The sequence below is a fragment of the Bombina bombina genome, chromosome 5, assembly GCF_027579735.1.
Source record: "Bombina bombina isolate aBomBom1 chromosome 5, aBomBom1.pri, whole genome shotgun sequence".
Taxonomy (NCBI): Eukaryota; Metazoa; Chordata; class Amphibia; order Anura; family Bombinatoridae; genus Bombina; species Bombina bombina.
Genome location: NC_069503.1, coordinates 1,083,183,179 through 1,083,200,510, shown reverse-complemented (window position 1 = coordinate 1,083,200,510; position 17,332 = coordinate 1,083,183,179). Strand labels below are relative to the sequence as shown.

At 39.8% G+C, this 17,332-nt stretch overlaps 1 protein-coding gene across 1 annotated transcript in view; it reads left to right on the top strand.

The window, feature by feature from the left end:
- Positions 1 to 17,332, top strand: part of KCNQ3 (potassium voltage-gated channel subfamily Q member 3) — a 422,819-nt gene that overhangs the window by 309,915 nt on the left and 95,572 nt on the right. The window contains exons 8-9 of the mRNA XM_053713209.1: positions 741 to 835; positions 16,805 to 16,831. Of these exons, the coding sequence (XP_053569184.1) occupies positions 741 to 835; positions 16,805 to 16,831 (122 nt within the window). The remainder of the gene's footprint in view (positions 1 to 740; positions 836 to 16,804; positions 16,832 to 17,332) is intronic.

The following is a 17,332-nucleotide window of genomic DNA, read 5'->3' as shown; positions in this document are numbered from 1 at the left end:
ATCTAAAAAAGCCTTATCTAAAATCCCTATCCTAAAGAAAAAAAGTTGATCCGCATTTGTTTTCTTCCACCCAATGTCATCTTCATGCTGTCACCTTAGCACATTGAAGATTGAATGTGAAGTTCCCCCTTATATAGGGGTGCCCTTGCATTTCTATTGGCTAATTTTCCTTTAATTGCAAGGACTACTTTCCTATTTGTTCTCTGTCCAGGGGGAACTTCCCATGCATTCCCACTAGACTTGACCCCTGCCCTTCATGGTATTTAATCAGAAAGAAATCCCTGTAGGAACTACAACTCTCAGCAAGTTATCTGTGGATACACATTCGGCACTGACAATATTTTCTATGTACTACTATTTACAAACATTACTCCATTTGAGTAAACTATATGTATTAGATACTTGCAAAATAATAATAATAATAATAATAATAATAATAATAATATTACTACTACTACTAATACTAATAATAATATTAATAATAGCTTATTCTACTTATATACAACAGTTAAAATTTACTATTTGACTTATCCTTTTTCAACAAAGAATACCAAGAGAGCAAAACAAATTAGATAAAAGAAGTAAATTAGAAAGTTACATAAAATGACATGCTCTGAATCATGAAAACAAACAAATGGGGTTTTATATCTCTTTAATACAAATGCAGTTTTAATATTTGACTAAATGATTTGCTATACAAGTTGTTTCTAATTTCTATAACCATTTTCTTATTTGCGTAGTCTGCCTGGAGATTCTATGCCACTAACTTAACCAGGCTTGATCTGACAGCAACATGGAGGTTTTATGAAACTACTGTGCAGTTTCCATATTTTAGGTAAGTGTTTTCCATGATGGTTAAATATTAAACTGAAATAAAAGTCAATGCTTCATCTATATCAATACTTATTTGGAAAATATAAAAACATAATTAAAACTGCTGCTTTCAGGCCACCAAATCTCAAGGGTTGTATGAGTTTGTAGCAATGAAAAAACAGACAAAATAACCTAACTTTATAGATTACTCATCAGACCTTAAACAACAAAGGAAAGAGAGAGAGAGAAAGAGATAGAGAAAGAGAGAGAGACTGACTCATTGTGTAGTTCATTAACAAATCTAGACAGGCCACAAGGCTTGTTTTTCCCACAGAAAACCTCTGAAATACATGCGGCTAGATTACAAGTTTTGCGTTATGATGGGCGCGGTGCTAACTTGCACGTTATTGTCACCACTCACTTACCTACAGCGCTGGTATTACAGGTTTTCCTAAACCCGGTGTTATTAGGCAAGAAGTGAGCGTAGAGCAAAATTGAGCTCCATACCGCACTCTAATACCAGCGCTGCTTAAGTCAGCGGTGAGCTGGTTGTACGTGCTTGTGCACGATTTCCCCATAGACATCAATGGGGAGAGCCAGCTGAAAAAAAGCCTAACACCTGCAATAAAGCAGTGTAAAGCTCCGTAACGCAGCCCCATTGATTCCTATGGGGAAACTAAATTTATGTTTACACCTAATACCCTAACATGAACCCCGAGTCTAAACACCCCTAATCTTATACTTATTAACCCCTAATCTGCTGCCCCCGACATAAATATAGTAACCCCTAAACCTAAGTCTAACCCTAACACCCCCTAACTTAAATATAATTAAAATAAATCTAAATAAAACCTACTATTAATAACTAAATAATTCCTATTTAAAACTAAATACTTACCTATAAAATAAACCCTTATATAGTTACAATATAACTAATAGTTACCTTGTATCTAGCTTAGGGTTTATTTTTATTTTACATGCAAGTTTGTATTTATTTTAACTAGGTAGAATAGTTACTAAATAGTTATTACCTATTTACTAACTACCTAGCTAAAATGAATACAAATTTACCTGTAAAATAAAACCTAACCTGAGTTACACTAATACCTAACCTTACACTACAATTAAATAAATTACCTAAATAAAATAAAATTACCAAAATTACAAAAACAAACATACATTAATTACACAAAATCAAAAACAAATTATCAGATATTTAAAATAATTACACCTAATCTAATAGCCCTATAAAAATACCCCCCCCAAAATAAAAAAACCCTAGCCTAAACTAAACTACCAATAGCCGTTAAATGGGCCTTTTGCAGGGTATTGCCCCAAAGAGATCAACCCCCAACAGTAAAACCCACCACCCACATAACCAACCCCCCAAATAAAATCCTAACTAAAAAAACCTAAGCTCCCCATTGCCATGAAAAGGACATTTGGATGGGCATTGCCCTTAAAAGGGCATTTAGCTCTATTACTGCCCAAACCCTAACCTAAAAATAAAACCCACCCAATAAACCCTTAAAAAAAAAACCTAACACTAACCCCCGAAGATCCACTTACAGTTTTGAAGACCGGACATCCATCCTCAACGAATCTGGGGGAAGTCCTCAATGAAGCGGCAAGAAGTCCCCAACGAAGACGGGAGAAGTCATCATCCAAGCCGGCAGAAGTGGTCCTCCAGACGTGCAGAAGTCTTCATCCAGACTGCATCTTCTATCTTCATCCATCCGGCGCGGAACGGGTCCATCTTCAAGACATCCGGCGCAGAGCATCCTCTTCTTCCGACATCTAATGAAGAATGAAGATTGCTTTAAATGACGTCATCCAAGATGGCGTCCCTTGAATTCCAATTGGCTGATAGAATTCTATCAGCCAATCAGAATTAAAGGTAAAAAATTCCTATTGGCTGATGCAGCCAATCGGAATTCAAGGGACGCCATCTTGGATGACATCATTTAAAGGAACCTTCATTCTTCATTAGACGTTGGAAGAAGAGGATGCTTCGTGCCGGATGTTTTGAAGATGGACCCGCTCTGCCCCGGATGGATGAAGATAGAAGATGCCGTCTGGATGAAGACTTCTGCCTGCCTGGAGGACCACTTCTTGCTGCTTTGATGAAGACTCCTCCCGGCTTCGTTGAGGATGGATGTCCGGTCTTCAAAACTGTAAGTGGATCTTCGGGGGTTAGTGTTAGGTTTTTTTAAGGGTTTATTGGGTGGGTTTTATTTTTAGGTTAGGGTTTGGGCAGTAATAGAGCTAAATACCCTTTTAAGGGCAATGCCCATCCAAATGCCCTTTTCAGGACAATGGGGAGCTTAGGTTTTTTAGTTTTGGGGGGTTGGTTGTGTGGGTGGTGGGTTTTACTGTTGGGGGGTTGTTTGTATTTTTTTTTTACAGGTAAAAGAGCTGATTACTTTGGGGCAATGCCCCGCAAAGGGCCCTTTTAAGGGCTATTGGTAGTTTAGTTTAACCTAGGTTTTTTTTTTTTTTATTTGGAGGGGGCTTTTTATTTTGATAGGGATATTAGATTAGGTGTAATTAGTTTAAATATCTGATACTTTGTTTTTTATTTTGTGTAATTTAGTGTTTGTTTTTGTAATTTAGTTAATTGTATTTAATTTAGGTAATTTATTTAATTGTAGTGTAAGGTTAGGTGTTAGTGTAAGACAGGTTAGGTTTTATTTTACAGGTACAATTTATTTAATTGTAGTGTAAGGTAAGGTGTTAGTGTAAGACAGGTTAGGTTTTATTTTACAGGTACATTTGTTTTTATTTTAGCTAGGTACTAGTTAGTAAATAGTTAATAACTATTTAATAACTATTCTACCTAGTTAAAATAAATACAAACTTGCCTGTAAAATAAAATTAAACCCTAAGCTAGATACAATGTAACTATTACTATTTAATTATATTTAAGTAAGGGGGTGTTAGGGTTAAGGTTAGACTTAGGTTTAGGGGTAAATAAATTTAGTATAGTGGCAGCGACGTTGGGGGCGGCAGATTATGGGTTAATAAATGTAGGTAGGTGTCGGCGATGTTAGGGGCGACAGATTAAGGGTTAATAATATTTAACTAGTGTTTACAATGCTGGAGTGCTCTCTCTCCCCTCTCTTTTGCTTTCTCGCCCTCTCTTTTGCTTTCTCTCCCCCTCTCTTTTGCTCTCTCTCCCCTCTCTTTGGCTCTCTTTCTCCCCTCTTTTGCTCTCTCTCTCCCCTCTTTTGCTCTCTCTCCCAACTCTCTTTTGCTCTCTCACCCCTCGTTTGCTCTCTCTCCCCTCTCTCTTTTGCTCTCTCTATCCCATCTACTTTGCTCTCTCTACCCTCCTCTCTTTTGCTCTCTCTCCCTCCTCTCTTTTGCTGTCTCTCTCTCCCTCCTCTCTTTTGCTCTCTCTCTCCCCCTCTCTTTTGCTCTCTCTCCCCCCCTCTCTTTTGCTCTCTTTCCCCCCTCTCTTTTGCTCTCTCTCTCTCCTCTCTTTTGCTCTCTACCCCCTCTAGTTTGCTCTCTCTCCCTCTCTCTTTTGCTCTCTCTTTCCCCCCTCTCTTTTGCTCTCTCCCCTCTCTTTTGCTCTCTCTCTCTTTCTCCCCTCTCTTTTGCTCTCTCTCTCCCCCTCTTTTGCTCTCTCTCTCCCCCCTCTTTTGCTCTCTCTCTCCCTCTCTTTTGCTCTCTCTCTCTCCCTCTCTTTTGTTCTCTTTCTCCCTCTCTTTTGTTCTCTTTCTTCCTCTCTTTTGCTCTTTCTCTCCCTCTCATTTGCTCACTCTCTCCCTCTCTTTTGCTCTCTCTCCCCCCTCTATTTTGCTCTCTCTCCCCTCTCTTTTTTGCTCTCTCTCGACTCTCTTTTGCTCTCTCCCCCTCTCTTTTGCTCTCTCTCCCCCTCTCTTTTGCTCTCTCTCTCATCTCTTTGGCTCTCTCCCTCCCCTCTTTTGCTCTCTCTCTCCTCTCTTTTACTCTCTCTCTCTCTCTCTCCCCTCTTTTGATTTCTCTCCCACCTCTCTTTTGCTCTCTCACCCCTCTTTTGCTCTCTCTCCCCTCTCTCTTTTGCTCTCTCTATCCCATCTCTTTTGCTCTCTCTCCCACCTCTCTTTTGCTCTCTCTCCCTCCTGTCTTTTGCTCTCTCTCTCCCCTCTCTTTTGCTCTCTCTCTCTCCCTCCTCTATTTTGCTCTCTCTCCCCCCTCTCTTTTGCTCTCTCTCTCCTCTCTTTTGCTCTTTACCCCCCTCTCTTTTGCTCTCTCCCCCTCATTTTTGCTCTCTCTTTCCCCCTCTCTTTTGCTCTCTCCCCTCTCTTTTGCTCTCTCTTTCCCCCCTCTCTTTTGCTCTCTCTCTTTTGCTCTGCCTTTCCCCCTCTCTTTTGCTCTCTCTCTCTCTCTCTCTCTCTCTCTCTCTCTCCCTCCTCTCTTTTGCTCTCTCTCTCCCCCTCTCTTTTGCTCTTTCTCTCTCCCCCTCTATTTTGCTATCTTTCTACCCCCTTCTCTTTTGTGCTCTCTCTCTCTCTCCCCCTCTCTCTCCCCCCTCTCTTTTGCTCTCTCTCTCTCTCTTTTGCTCTCTCTTTCCCCCCTCTCTTATGGCACGTCCGGTCACGCCCCCATCACGGCATGTTCGGCTATGCCCCGTCACGTCGCTCTCACGTGGTCATGCCCCCTTCATGGCAGCTTCCGAAAAACACTTTCTATGTTTCTCAAAGCCAGGTATGTTTGTCCTCGCGCAGTCTCTACTGCACATGACTGCATCTGACAAACATACCTGGCCTTTTATTATATAGGATGTGTTTGTATTGAAATATCACTACTATTTGTTTTTAATTTGGACAGCATGGAAGGAAGTTTAGGAAGTTTTACTATATAAACAATGAAATGTTTAATTAAAGGGCCAGTCAACATTCAAATTAATGTTACATTATTCTGCACTATGTGCAGAATTATGTAATATTAACCTAGTGATTTAACCCTCCAAACCTGTATACCTTACTTTCTTTCCAGCCCCTTCTGCTATTCTGGTTTCTTTAGCAACCAGTCATAGATGCGTTGTCTAATCACAGTGCAATTGGTTGTCCCGTTGAACTACATGTAAGTGCACTTCGGCACTGAGTAAAGCAGCCAACAGCTTTACCCAGCATGGGAGCACTGTACATGTAGTTCAATGGCATGACCTGGCATGACAAGGACTATATTAGAGGGACAGTAAATTATACTTCATTTTGTAGATAGACCCTGACATTTTAAACATCTTTCCTATTTCCTTCTGTTATCAAATTGTCTTTGTACTCTTGGTATCCTTTGTTAAAGAGCAAACCTAGGTAAGCTCATAAGCAGCAAAGCACTGCTGGACACTAGCTGAACACATGTGGTGAGCCTATGACAAGAGGCATATATGTGCATGCACCAATCACCAGCTAGCTCCCGAACTACCAAAAGAGAACAAAGAACATTTGATAAAAGAACTAAAAACTGAAAGTTGTATAACATGGCATGCTCTATCTGAATCATAACCGTTTAATTCTGACTTTACTGTCCCTTTAATGTAATTCTGTTACTGATTAGGCTAAAATTGCAACTAACTTGCTTTTTTTAAATAAGCAAATACTTCATATTGTACAATTGCAGCAATCCGCCATTTAGATCACAGGCAATGACAGATTTGCTCTAGAAGCAAGTATTATATCCATATAGCTATTTCTTTCTGTGACTCACAGTGTGCCAGCCCAAGGCTACGTCACTGTCACGTACAACTCAAGCTAATAAAATCTGCAAGTAGACAAAATACGTATATACATCCATGAAACCAATTGCTAAATAAATATCAGCTTCAGTTCAATGATTGTGTTTGTAAATTTAAATTGTCAAATGTATTATTATTATTATTATTATTATTATTATTATTATATGTGTAATGTAATAAGCAAAACATGAAAATGCTATGATGTGTTAAACATATATTATTATTGCAATGTTGCTTGCATATACTATATGCGTAACTCCTGAAAAGGGAATAAAGGGACAGTCTAGTCCAAAATAAACTTTCATGATTCAGATAGATAATGTAATTTTAAACAATTTACTTTTATCACCAATTTTGCTTTGTTCTCTTGGTATTGTTAGTTGAAAGCTAAACCTAGGAGGCTCATATGCTAATTTCTAAGCCCTTGAAGTCCACCTCTTCTCTCAGGGCATTTTTCACCACTAGAGGGTGTTAGTTCATGTGTGTCATATAGATAACACTTTGCTCACGCATGTAGAGTTCCAGTGAGCCAGCTATGATTGCCTAAAATGGATGTCTGTCAAAAGAACTGAAATAAGGGGGCAGTTTGCAGAGGCTTAGATACAAGGTTATCACAGATGTAAAGTGTATTTATATAACTGTGTTGGTTATGCAAAACTAGGGAATGGGTTACAAAGGCATTATCTATCTTTTTAAACAATAACAATTCTGGTGTAGACTGTCCCTTTAAATACATGTTTAAAGTCAACTTCAGAGCAGCAATTCTGAGATGTAGATGAACATATAAGTGCAGCAACCATTCAGTAACTAGCTCTCAGTAGTGCATTGCGGCTCATGAGCCTTCACTCACCACATACTCTCATATAACACACAACTCACAAACACTCTTATACAACACACACGTTATCATACAACACACACACACACACACACACACTATCATACAACACACACACTCTCATACAACACACACAGACCACACACTCTCATATAACACACAACTCACAAACACTCTTATACAACACACACGTTATCATACAACACACACACTATCATAGAACACACACACACTCTCATATAACACACACACTATCATACAACACACACACACTCTCATACAACACACACACTCTCATACAATGCACACACTATCATACAACACACACACACACACACACTATCATAAAACACACACACACTCTCATATAACACACACACTATCATACAACACACACACACACTCTCATACAACACACACACTCTCATACAACACACACACTATTATACAACACACACACACACTCTCATGTAACACACACACTATCATAAAACACACACACACTCTCATATAACACACACACACTCTCATATAACACACACACACACTCTCATATAACACACACACTCTCATTCAACACACACACTATTATACAACACACACACACTCATATAACATACAATCTCCTACAACAGACACACCACACACACACACACTATCATACAACACACACACTCTCATACAACACACACAGACCACACACTCTCATATAACACACAACTCACAAACACTCTTATACAACACACACGTTATCATACAACACACACACTATCATAGAACACACACACACTCTCATATAACACACACACTATCATACAACACACACACACTCTCATACAACACACACACTCTCATACAATGCACACACTATCATACAACACACACACACACACACTATCATAAAACACACACACACACTCATATAACACACACACTATCATACAACACACACACACACACACACTCTCATACAACACACACACTCTCATACAACACACACACTATTATACAACACACACACACACTCTCATGTAACACACACACTATCATAAAACACACACACACTCTCATATAACACACACACACTCTCATATAACACACACACACACTCTCATATAACACACACACTCTCATTCAACACACACACTATTATACAACACACACACTATTATACAACACACACACTCTCATGTAACACACACACTATCATATAACACACACACACACTCTCATATAACACACACACTCTCATTCAACACACACACTATTATACAACACACACAATATTATACAACACACACACTCTCATGTAACACACACACTATCATAAAACACACACACACTCTCATATAACACACACACACTCTCATATAACACACACACACTCTCATATAACACACACACACTCTCATATAACACACACACACTCTCATATAACACACACACACACTCTCATATAACACACACACTCTCATATAACACACACACTATTATACAACACACACACACTCATATAACATACAATCTCCTACAACAGACACACCACACACACTCTCCTACAACACACACATAAGTCGCGACCTAGTTAACATGGTGTTGCGATCCAGTAATGGGTTCTGACCCATGGTTTGAAGAACCCTGAGATAGAGCATACAATTTTAAACAATATTCCAATTTACTTATAATGAAGAACAAGAGAACAAAGCAAATTTGATAAGAGAAATAAACTGGAAACTTTTTTTTTTAAAATTGTATTCTCCATTTGAATCATGAAAGGAAAATTTTGGGTTTCATGTCCCTTTAATAAGTACTCTGCTCTAAAATATATTGCAAACCTGATCAGTTTTACAACTCGCTACAAACATACGGCTAGATTACGAGTTGTGCGTTAGGGTAAAAAAGCAGCGTTAAGAGGTCCTAACGCTGCTTTTTTACGCCCGCTGCTATTACGAGTCTTGAAGGTGTAGGGTCACCGCACACTTCTTTGGCCTTACCGCAAAACGACTTACATAAACTTTGTAAAGTCTTTTTTCTATGGGACTTCCATAGCGCTTATGTTACGAATCTGTCCTGGGAGGCCAAAAAGTGAATGGTACACCCTACCCCGTCAAGAATTAAAGTGCTAAAAAGTACACTAACACCCATAAACTACCTATTAACCCCTAAACCGAGGCCCTCCTGCATCGCAAATACTAAAATAAAAATTTGAACCCCTAATCTGCCGCTTCGGACACCGCTGCCACCTACATTATATTTATGAACCCCTAATCTGCTGACCCCAACATCGCCCACACCTACATTATATTTATTAACCCCTAATCTGCCGCCCCCAATGTCGCCGCCACCTACCTACACTTATTAACCCCTAATCTGCCACCCCCAACGTCGCCACCACTATAATAAACATATTAACCCCTAAACCGCTGCACTCCTGCCTTGCAAACATTAGTTAAATATTATTAACCGGCCCTAACATCGCTGCCACCTACCTACATTTATTAACCCCTAATCTGCCGCCCCCAACGTCGCCAACACTATATTAAAGTTATTAACCCCTAAACCTAAGTCTAAACCTAAACCTAACACCCCCTAACTTAAATATAATTTAAATAAATCTAAAAAAATATTCCTATCATTAAATAAATTATTTTTATTTAAAACTAAATACTTACCTGTAAAATAAACCCTAAGATGGCTACAATATAACTAATAGTTACATTGTAGCTATTTTAGGATTTATTTTTATTTTACAGGCAAGTTTGTATTTATTTTAACTAGGTAGAATAGTTATTAAATAGTTATTAACTATTTAATAACTACTTAGTTACAATAAAGACAAATTTACCTGTAAAATGAAACCTAACCTAAGTTACACTAACACCTAACACTACACTATAAATAAATAAATTAACTAAATTAAATACAATTACCTAAATTAAATTAAATTAGCTAAAGTACAAAAAAACAACAACACTAAATTACAGAAAATAATAAACAAATTACAGAAATTTAAACTAATTACACCTAATCTAATAGCCCTATTAAAATAAAAAAGCCCCCCCCCCCAAAAAAAAAAAAACCCTAGCCTAAACTAAACTAAACTAAACTACCAATAGCCCTTAAAAGGGCCTTTTGCAGGGCATTGCCCCAAAGTAATCAGCTCTTTCACCTGTAATTTTTTTTTACAAACAACCCCCCAACAGTAAAACCCACCACCCACACAACCAACCCCCCAAATAAAATACTATCTAAAAAAACCTAAGCTCCCCATTGCCCTGAAAAGGGCATTTGGATGGGCATTTCCCTTAAAAGGGCAGTTAGCTCTTTTGCCGCCCAAACCCTAATCTAAAAAATAAAACCCACCCAATACACCCTTAAAAAAACCTAACACTAACCCCCTGAAGATCGACTTACCGGGAGATGTCTTCATCCAAGCCGGGCGAAGTGGTCCTCCAGATGGGCAGAAGTCTTCATCCAAGCCGGGCAGAAGTGGTCCTCCAGACGGGCAGAAGTCTTCACCCAGATGGCATCTTATATCTTCATCCATCCGGCGCGGAGCGGGTCCATCTTCAAGACATCCGACGCGGAGCATCCTCTTCATCCAATGACTAAAACAGAATGAAGGTACCTTTAAGTGACATCATCCAAGATGGCATCCCTTAGATTCCGATTGGCTGATAGAATTCTTTCAGCCAATCGGAATTAAGGTAGAAAAAATCCTATTGGCTGATGCAATCAGCCAATAGGATTGAAGTTCAATCCTATTGGCTGATCCAATCAGCCAATAGGATTGAGCTTGCATTCTATTGGCTGATTGGAACTGATTTTCTCTACCTTAATTCTGATTGGCTGATAGAATTCTATCAGCAAATTGGAATCTAAGGGACGCCATCTTGGATGACGTCACTTAAAGGTACCTTCATTCTGTTTTAGTCGTCGGATGAAGAGGATGCTCTGCGTCGAATGTCTTGAAGATGGACCGCTCCACGCCGTATGGATGAAGATAGAAGATGCCGTCTGGATGAAGACTTCTGCCCGTCTGGAGGACCACTTCTGCCCGGCTTGGATGAAGACTTCTGCCAATCTGGAGGACCACTTCGCCCGGCTTGGATGAAGATGTCTCCCGGTAAGTCGATCTTCAGGGGGTTAGTGTTAGGTTTTTTTAAGGGTGTATTGGGTGGGTTTTATTTTTTAGATTAGGGTTTGGCGGCAAAAGAGCTAACTGCCCTTTTAAGGGCAATGCCCATCCAAATGCCCCTTTCAGGGCAATGGGGAGCTTAGTTTTTTTTTAGCTAGTATTTTATTTGAGGGGTTGGTTGTGTGGGTGGTGGGTTGTACTGTTGGGGGGGTTGTTTGTATTTTTTTTACAGGTAAAAGAGCTGATTACTTTGGGGCAATGCCCCGCAAAAGGCCCTTTTAAGGGCTATTGGTGGTTTAGTTTAGGCTATGTTTTTTATTTTGGGGGGGATTTTTTTATTTTATTAGGGTTTTTAGATTAGGTGTAATTAGTTTAAATTTCTGTAATTTGTTTATTATTTTCTGTAAATTAGTGTTTTTTTTGTACTTTAGCTAATTTAATTTAGGTAATTGTATTTAATTTAGTTAATGTATTTAATTATAGTGTAGTGTTAGATGTTAGTGTAACTTAGGTTAGGTTTTATTTTACAGGTAAATTTGTTTTTATTTTAACTAGGTAGTTATTAAATAGTTAATAACTATTTAACTATTCTACCTAGTTAAAATAAATACAAACTTGGCTGTAAAATAAAAATAAATCCTAATATAGCTACAATGTAACTATTAGTTATATTGTAGCCATCTTAGGGTTTATTTTACAGGTAAGTATTTAGTTTTAAATAGGAATAATTTATTTAATTATAGGAATATTTATTTAGATTTATTTAAATTATATTTAAGGTAGGGGGTGTTAGGTTTAGGGTTAGACTTAGGTTTAGGGGTTAATAACTTTAATATAGTGGCGGCGACATTGGGGATGGCAGATTAGGGGTTAATAAATGTAGGTAGGTGGCGGCGATGTTAGGGCCGGCAGATTAGGGGTTAATAATATTTCTCTTGTAAGGTGTATCCAGTCCACGGATCATCCATTACTTGTGGGATATTCTCATTCCCAACAGGAAGTTGCAAGAGGACACCCACAGCAGAGCTGTCTATATAGCTCCTCCACTAACTGCCATATCCAGTCATTCTCTTGCAACTCTCAGGAAGGTAGGCCCACAGCAAGGCTTTAGCAGTTTGGTGTGACTGTTAAAAAACGTTTTTTTGATCCGTTTTTTGAACCAAGGGGTTAATCATCCATTTGCAAGTGGGTGCAATGCTCTGTTAGCTTCTTATACACACTGTAATTTTTTTTTATTATTTTTAAATGTTACCGGAGTTGTACTATTTTGTTCCAAGCAGAAAAATAGAAAAATGTTTCCAATAGACGCCACCACACGGAACTTATGGCAGACAGTTCCTAAGGTGGAGGGAGCAGTTTCTACTCTAGCAAAGCATACTACTATCCCTGTCGAGGACAGTTGTGCTTTCTTAGATCCAATGGATAAAAAGTTAGAGGGTTACCTTAAGAAAATGTTTATTCAACAAGGTTTTATCCTACAGCCCCTTGCATGCATTGCTCCTGTCACTGCTGCTGCGGCGTTCTGGTTTGAGTCACTGGAAGAGGCTTTACAGGTAGCGACTCCATTGGATGACATACTTGACAAGCTTAGAGCACTTAAGCTAGCCAATTCTTTTGTTTCTGATGCCATTGTTCATTTGACTAAACTAACGGCTAAGAATTCTGGTTTTGCTATCCAGGCGCGCAGAGCGCTATGGCTTAAATCATGGTCAGCTGACGTCTAAGCTTCTTAACATTTCCCTTCAAGGGGCAGACCCTATTCGGGCCTGGTTTGAAGGAGATTATTGCTGATATCACTGGAGGAAAAGATCATGCCCTTCCTCAGAATAGGTCCAAATCAAGGGCCAAACAGTCTAATTTTCATGCCTTTCAAAACTTCAAGGCAAGTGCGGCATCAACTTCCTCTAATGCAAAACAAGAGGGAACTTTTGCTCAGTCCAAGACGGTCTGGAGACCTAACCAGACCTGGAACAAGGGTAAGCAGGCCAAAAAGCCTGCTGCTGCCTCTAAGACAGCATGAAGGAATGGCCCCCTATCTGGTAACGGATCTAGTAGGGGGCAGACTTTCGCTCTTCGCCCAGGCGTGGGCAAGAGATGTTCAGGATCCCTGGGCGTTGGAAATTATATCCCAGGGATATCTTCTGGACTTCAAGGCTTCCCCTCCAAAAGGGAGATTTCACCTTTCTCAATTATCTGCAAACCAGATAAAGAGAGAGGCATTCTTACACTATGTAAAAGACCTCCTAGTTATGGGAGTGATCCATCCAGTCCCAAAGGAGGAACAGGGACAGGGATTTTACTCAAATCTGTTTGTGGTTCCCAAAAAAGAGGGAACCTTCAGACCAATTTTGGATCTAAAGATCTTAAACATATTCCTCAGAGTTCCATCATTCAAGATGGAGACTATCCGTACCATCCTACCTATGATCCAGGAGGGTCAATACATGACTACAGTCGATTTAAAGGATGCTTATCTTCACATTCCGATACACAAAGATCATCATCGGTTTCTCAGGTTTGCCTTCCTAAACAGGTATTACCAGTTTGTAGCTCTTCCCTTTGGGTTAGCTACAGCCCCAAGAATTTTTACAAAGGTTCTGGGGTCGCTTCTGGCGGTCCTAAGGCCGCGGGGCATAGCAGTGGCCCCTTATTTAGACGACATCCTGATTCAGGCGTCAAACTTCCAAGTTGCCAAGTCTCATACGGACATAGTGTTGGCATTTCTGAGGTCGCATGGGTGGAAGGTGAACGAGGAAAAGAGTTCTCTATCCCCCCTCACAAGAGTTTCCTTCCTAGGGACTCTGATAGATTCTGTAGAAATGATAATTTACCTGATGGAGTCCAGGTTATCAAAACTTCTAAATTCCTGCTGTGTTATTTATTCCATTCCTCGCCCTTCAGGGGCTCAGTGCATGGAAGTAATCGGCTCAATGGTAGTGGCAATGGACATACTGCCGTTTGCACGCCTACATCTCAGACCGCTGCAACTATGCATGCTCAGTCAGAGGAATGGGGATTACACAGATTTGTCCCCTCTACTAAATCTGGATCAAGAGACCAGGGATTCTCTTCTCTGGTGGCTATCTCGGGTCCATCTGTCCAAAGGTATGACCTTTCGCAGGCCAGATTGGACAATTGTAACGACAGATGCCAGCCTTCTAGGTTGGGGTGCAGTCTGGAACTCCCTGAAGGCTCAGGGATCATGGACTCAGGAGGAGACACTCCTTCCAATAAACATTCTGGAACTAAGAGTGATATTCAATGCTCTTCAGGCTTGGCCTCAGCTAGCGACACTGAGGTTCATCAGATTTCAGTCAGACAACATCACAACTGTGGCTTACATCAACCATCAAGGGGGAACAAGGAGTTCCCTAGCGATGTTAGAAGTCTCAAAGATAATTCGCTGGGCGGAGATTCACTCTTGCCATCTATCAGCTATCCATATCCCAGGTGTAGAGAACTGGGAGGCGGATTTTTTAAGTAGACAGACTTTTCATCCGGGGGAGTGGGAACTCCATCCGGAGGTGTTTGCACAATTGGTTCATCGTTGGGGCAAACCAGAACTGGATCTCATGGCGTCTCGCCAGAACGCCAAGCTTCCTTGTTACGGATCCAGGTCCAGGGACCCCAAGGCAACGCTGATAGATGCTCTAGCAGCGCCTTGGTCCTTCAACCTGGCTTATGTGTTTCCACCGTTTCCTCTGCTCCCTTGTCTGATTGCCAAAATCAAGCAGGAGAGAGCATCGGTGATCTTGATAGCACCTGCGTGGCCACGCAGGACTTGGTATGCAGATCTGGTGGACATGTCATCCTTTCCACCATGGACTTTTTCAAAATTCTACAAATTTGATACTTTTGCTTCTTCGGAGGCTATTTTTGGGAGAAAGGTTTTACAGGCAGTGGTACCTTCCGTTTAAGTACCTGCCTTGTCCCTCCCTTCATCCGTGTACTTTAGCTTTGGTATTGGTATCCCACAAGTAATGGATGATCCGTGGACTGGATACACCTTACAAGAGAAAACATAATGTATGCTTACCTGATAAATTTATTTATCTTGTGGTGTATCCAGTTCGCGGCCCGCCCTGTCATTTTAAGGCAGGTATTTTTTAATTTTAATCTACAGTCACCACTGCACCCTATGGTTTCTCCTTTCTCTGTTTGTTTTCGGTCGAATGACTGGATATGGCAGTTAGGGGAGGAGCTATATAGACAGCTCTGCTATGGGTGTCCTCTTGCAACTTCCTGTTGGGAATGAGAATATCCCACAAGTAATGGATGATCCGTGGACTGGATACACCACAAGAGAAATAAATTTATCAGGTAAGTATAAATTATGTTTTAACTAATGTTTGCGAGGTGGGAGTGCGGCGGTTTAGGGGTTAATATGTTTATTATAGTGGCGGCGACGTTGGGGGAGGCAGATTAGGGGTTAATAAGTGTAGGTAGGTGGCGGCGACATTGGGGGCGGCAGATTAGGGGTTTATAAATATAATGTAGATGTCGGCGATGTTGGGGGCAGCAGATTAGGGGTTTATGAGTATAATGTAGGTGGCGGCGGTATCCGGAGCGGCAGATTAGGGGTAATAAATATAATGTAGGTGTCGGCGATGTTGGGGCGACAGATTAGGGGTTAATAAGTGTAAGATTAGGGGTGTTTAGACTCGGGGTTCATGTTAGGGTGTTAGGTGTAGACATAAATTTTATTTCCCCATAGGAATCAATGGGGCAGCGTTAAGGAGTTTTAAGCTGCTTTTTTTGCAGGTGTTAGACATTTTTTCAGCTGGCTCTCCCTGTTGATTCCTATTGGGAAATCATGCACAAGCACATTACACCAGCTCACCGCTGACTTAAGCAGCTCTGGTATTGGAGTGCGGTAATGAGCAAAATTTTGCTCAACGCTCACTTCTTGCCTTTTAACGACGGTTTGTAAAAACTCGTAATACCAGCGCTGCATGTAAGTGAGCGGTGAGGGAAAACTGCTCATTAGCACCGCACAGCCTCTAACACATAACTCGCAATCTAGGTGATAGTTATTGTTATATTTCCATGATATATTATTTTATGGCATTTTTTTTTAATAGTTTTAGACGTACTTATTTTATTCCCATGCTGTGCTTAGCTTGTTTCTATAATCACCCAGGGTAAAATACAGTAAATAATTGCCAGTCACATATTTATTTCTACACGCTGCTTGTTATGATGCACTGTACAAAGTAACATTGCTTTACCCATATTCTTTTTAATGTATATTTTATGTGTTTTTTTCTCTCTTGCTTTTCACTTTCGTATAAAGAAAAGAGCAAATGGATGGAACAACGAGGTATGTTGCTATAGTAACTAAACTATGGTCTTGTAATTTGTTTAAATCACAAGGCAGCTGTACTATGATCCCTATTAAAGGGGCTGAGCCAAATCAGTTTTTTATCCAGTTGAACTACAGTATTTGCCATTGCTTCCATTGATACGATTAATATCACTACCATTTTATAATTATTAGGGGGAAAATAGGAGTACAGATATTAAAACAATCATATTAGAAATTGCACTCTAAGCTCAAACTCAAGAAATTAAAACAGATCTTATATTTTTGATTAATGCTGTTTTTTTTGTCTTGCATTGCATAAAAAATATTTATTGTGTGTCAAACTGTTTCACGCCTAATTCTATTTGAATTAAACATTTGAATTGCTAACTGATCAAAAATTTTGGCAAATATTCTCAGAAATTTGATATTTAACCAGAATGTTTAAATAGTGGAGGTTCAAATAAATAATAATGAAAATGATTTATATTCTAAGTGTAGGTTATAACTAAGAATTAA